The 4,942-nt window shown below is 43.5% G+C and overlaps 1 protein-coding gene across 4 annotated transcripts in view; it reads right to left on the reverse strand.

Annotated features, from left to right (window-relative positions):
• Nucleotides 1–4,942, reverse strand: part of PTGR2 (prostaglandin reductase 2) — a 22,146-nt gene that overhangs the window by 4,916 nt on the left and 12,288 nt on the right. For 3 of the 4 annotated variants that reach the window (XM_015420083.1, XM_015420084.1, XM_015420085.1), the window contains 3 exons: nt 1,649–1,770; nt 614–701; nt 272–311 (listed from right to left, as the gene is read on the reverse strand). In XM_015420083.1, coding sequence (XP_015275569.1) covers nt 272–311; nt 614–701; nt 1,649–1,770 — 250 coding nt within the window. Of the gene's footprint in view, nt 1–271; nt 312–613; nt 702–1,648; nt 1,771–2,635; nt 2,846–4,942 lie in introns of those variants that run through there. The other variant, XM_015420086.1, reaches the window with a different exon arrangement.

The raw sequence follows: 4,942 nt of genomic DNA on the forward strand, positions 1-4,942 counted from the left end.
TTTATAAAAACACTGAACAACACCGGGCCCAGGACCGAGCCCTGTGGCACTCCACTCGAGACTGACATGAGGAGGTCTGCAGTAAGAAGGGACAATTGGTGGAAATTGCCAGGTTAATATGGATCCAACCCAAGATTTGTATTTATTTTCAGTCCTATAGGTTTGGTGAACATGTTTTAAGTCAGGCTACTTCATTTAACCTGTTTCAATTTAGAGTTGACATTCCATAGCTCTGATATAGTGGAGTACAGAAGAACCAATGATGTCTTACCTCCAATGTTCTCCAAGCCTTTCACAACAGTCTCTCTAACCTGAAAAAGGAGAAAAGAGACTGGTTCCCATTTCCCGTTTTATCCCCTAAGAAGCACTACAAAGTTTTCAATTAATTAGGGAACAAGAAAGTATTGAAGTGGTTAACCAAATATGTTCTCTTAATCTCAACCAAATAGCTGTATGACCCAGCTCGGTGGTCTGTAGAAAGCCTCTATGCTTTTTGTCAACAGGGCTAAAGTAGATTATTCATTAATACTCAAGAGTCAACAGAACAAATAACAAAAAAAGACTTCCACAGAAGAGAGCCATGCTCACTCACACCTTCCGATTTGAGCCCTACCTTCAGTTTTCCCTCTTTGATCCATTGACAAAGTTGCATAGTACTAGCTGGATATTTGTCCATGTAGTTCAGAACTAGAAATCTTTCCCTGTGAAAGAGTAGTATCGATTATATTCAATTAAGAGCCTTACAAGCAGATATGGCCTATCAGCATTTGTGTGAAAATCTGTTAACATTTGTGTCAATTTAGTATGTTGTTAAAAATCAAAGTAATAACATTACAATGTACTGAAAGGATGCAGACCACAATCTCTGCTATGGATTCAAACAAACAGTACAGTCTTACTCTCTGTATATGAAACTAATTGCATGGATAAACAGGCTAACATTTTTATTTAACAGGATCAAGCAATGCTAATCATCCAGATGGTTAAAAGTATGCCTAAAAGATGAAGCTGTAAATACATTAGAAGTTGTACAGTAGCCAATATGTGTGCAAAAATACCTCTGTGATTACAGAATACTAAGTGTTCCATGCATGTCTCTTGGTCATTCTACCAAACAAGTGGCTGTGTTCATCTTAACTTTTACTGTGACATGTGGCTCCTGCCCTGTTTCCTCATGAGCACAATGCTGCAGACAGGATACCTCTGTTTTACTGTTGCTAGAATCCCAGCAAAATATATATATATATCTCTCTCTTATTCTGATCTTCGATTTCAGTCTCCTATTCGGTTCTCTAACTTCAGGTTGGGGACTGAGCAGGAGGCTAAAATAGGAACCTGGGATGAGTTGGACCCCACTATCCCTAAGCAGAAGGCACTGAAGATTTCTCTTCTTCCCAGTTTTCCCACCTTCCCAGCAGTCATTTCTAACTCTGTGGTTGCAGGAACAATAGCAAGACAGGTTGGGAGGCTGCAGAGGGCAGGGGGAAGAGGCCGAAGTCACTCCCTTCTGCCTCTCTTGTGCATGAAGCTCTGATGATGGAAGAAGAGAGTGATTTCGCTCCCTTTCCCCTCCCTGGTGCAGCCTCCCAACTGGTTAGTAGTCTATATTCAGTCCAGATGGTGGCTAGGGCTGGTTCAGGAGAAATACCTAGTGATGTTTCGTGCTTTCCTTATTTCTTCTGTTGCAGGAGGGAGTGGAGGAGGATAAGGCACATCTTTGTTGTACTGGGAGATCTGCCCACATAAAATGATATGGCTATTTGGAGTCATCTGTTAGAAAAAAAACAGAACAGAAGATGCTATTTTCCTGCCTTGCTACAAACATAAAGGTGTAATCATAACTAAGATATCTCCATGTTGTATACCAATCAAAGTATATTTGCTTAGAAATAACATTGGTGCGAAGAGGTAGAATTGAGAGGGACATGGTTGCATACCAAGCAATGCATTCTTGGAAGAACAAGTTTCATGTATATAGTGTAAAAGAATAATAATTTTTCATATTTTACCTCCAAGGAACCCTTTCTGTATTGACTTTTCTACTGGGGAACCTCTGCATGTAGGAGAGGTATTTTAGAATGTGACTTGTATGCATCTGTTTTTAACGGGGTGGATCCTAACATCCAAGGAGCCCTCCTCAAACTGAAATGGCTCTTCCTCCAGTGGAAGTCACATTACAGTAATAAAGTTTTCCTGTTACCAAAATGCCCTTAACGCCAAAATGCCCTCCAGGTCAATGGAGGCCAGCTACTTGACAGGGATCCTGAACTGAGGAATTTAAAGTTGGAGTCATCAGATCTGCCCTAGGTAATAACTTTATGACCTATGGAATATAAGATAGTTGCTACTCATTTTATGGCACTAGAAACAAACCTGAGTTATTTGAAACACTTAGTGGAGTAATTATCATGGCACATATACAGGTTTGTAAAAACAAGGTCTGATCTTGGCTTTACTTCTATTGTCTAAATGAAGTCCTCTGACTAAAGCTGAGCAAACTTAGCAACATCTAGCATCTCTTCTCTCCGTGTGCACATTTGATCTCCCATGAGGAGGAAATAAAACGTGAAACCTAGACTGAACACAAATGAGCCCTTTCCCAAGAGATGTACACTAATATTAGTCCCAGGCCTACCTAGGATGGATATCAGCAACAGCGAGGACAAATGGTGGCCAAGTGGAGGGTTGCTGCTTGGGTCACAGAATGGTTGGCCAAAGCTCCACAGGGGAGCTGCAGAGAGGCCACAACACAAACTGCCAGGATGGCAGTACCCAGTAGAGGAGGTACGTGGTGGCAGAACGCCTGAGTCCATCCAGGGCCCATGTAGGTAAGAGACTGGATGGCCTGGAAAGATGACAGCAGAGTGAGGAGGAAAGTAAGAATGATGAAGTAGACAGGGTAGAGCACCAGCCACTTGAGTGAGCTTCTCGGTTGGAAATGTCCTACGGATGCCTGACAATGATCTCTGCCCTAGGTTATAAGGTAATGTGCATTGCAGCCTCACTCCCTATCATTAAGGGAGGGGAAGACCATTGTAAACCTGCAATAAAGATCTTGGTAAACCCCCTTCCGTGCGCCTTGGTGTTTAGTCACGCCGGCCACATGACCTCGGGCAGCGCTGGCTCTTCGGCTTGGAAACGGAGATGAGCACCGCAACCCTAGAGTCGGATTCGACTGGCTTTCGAGCAAGGGAACCTTTACCTTTACCTTAAACCCCCTACACCAAGCAATGAACTGTGCTGTGCTCAATGTGCTCCTCCCCACAGAAATAACTGTTCAGTTCACATGGGGCACTGCCAGGGCAACTGGCCTTCAATATGGTCTATCATGAAGATGCATTTTAGAATGCATCCAGCATTCCTGTACAACTGTATAACTGCTACTAATCTTCTCATAGAGGAACCCCTGACAGGCTTACAAGGGGCCCTAGGACTCCCTGGAACACAGTTTGAAAACTCTTGTAATAGATTGTTAAGCAGGGAATGGCTAAACATGCAAATTAAGAGAACAGTCTAAGGAACAGTGTGTGTTTATTATCTGTTATGAAACAGAGCTAAAGAACATTCAGTTCATCTGGCCTACATTCTGTTACAACCAACAGAAATTATTTTTACCATACTCTTATATGGGGGGGGGGAGAAGTTAAAAAACTGAACATCTCCTCTAACGCAATCTCAATCAAAGCATAATGAAATAAGTTAACCTGATGCCAGCCCAAGGGGAAAAAGCAGAATATAGGTGCTTCCTAATCATGGAACATATGCCACAACAAACATACTTTTAATTCTTGCAGGATACAGTTGCAGGTGCCTTTTCAGAAATATTGTTACATTCTGTACGTCATGATAGACTGTTTGATGCCTTTTAAAAAGTCTAGTTAGGTTTTCTTATTTATACTAAGGCTGATTTCCCACAAGCGCTGCTCCGCGCTCACTCCTCCCTTTTGGCCCGATGGCACGTGTCAATTTCACACAAGCTGCTGCGTGGCTGCATTTCGCCCCGCAGCTTCATGCGATTTCCCCCACATCTACTCAGTCCTGTTTTTTGAAGACTGAGTAGACGTGGGGGAAATCACGCGAAGCGCCGGGGCTTTGCGAAATGCAGCTGCACAGCAGCTTGTGCGAAATTGACCCGTGCCATCGGGGCAAAAGGGAGGAGTGAGCGCGGAGCAGCGCTTGTGGGAAATCAGCCTAAAACTAGCCTGCTACCCGTGCTTCACTATGGTATTAAAGTTCCGTAAATTCAGTTATAATACTGATGATGTGAAATTTGAAATGTGACATTTGTTGTAGGAATTCTAACAGAGAAGATTGTAGTGTAAGAAATGTAAGAAGTGTAAGATTGTAGTGTAAGAAATGAAGAAATGTACTTTTTTCTCTCTCTACTGAAGGACCTCTCTCTAGACCACATTGGTGGTTCTGCCCTCAGGTGCCAGGATCACCAGGCTGCTTGATGAGCTCACTCTGGAGCAGGCCACATAGAACTGTTCATTTGAGAAGCAGTTGTCTGTTAAGTCAACTCCTGCTACCTTCCACAAAAGTGATGGCCTCTCTACTTGTATTCCTGGATTGTTTTGCTCATATGGAGACTGTGTTGTTCTGAGCACCTCAGGGTGATCTTGCTGGTACTTGGCCTGTGTAGCTCAGTGCACTGCAGGAGTACTACGTGCAAATGTCTTTGCCACATTCCTAAGTTGCCTCCTCCTTGTAGCATTGGTGTATCTGGCTCGATGTTTGCCAGGAGCTTTCTTGGGGGCAATAAGAGGTGTGAGGGGGAGTTGGTGTGAGGGAGTGGTGATGTGGTGGACATTTCTTCAGGTTCATGAGGGAGGCACACATCGAAATGGCTCCTAGAAATGTCCTTTACTATCTCCCCATAAATATTCATACCCTGGCCCTGCTCCTACACCTGACAGACACCAGCCTGTCTGGTGTTGGGGGG

Source organism: Gekko japonicus, unplaced genomic scaffold (assembly GCF_001447785.1).
Source record: "Gekko japonicus isolate JY-2015 unplaced genomic scaffold, Gekko_japonicus_V1.1 scaffold27, whole genome shotgun sequence".
NCBI classification, from domain to species: Eukaryota; Metazoa; Chordata; class Lepidosauria; order Squamata; family Gekkonidae; genus Gekko; species Gekko japonicus.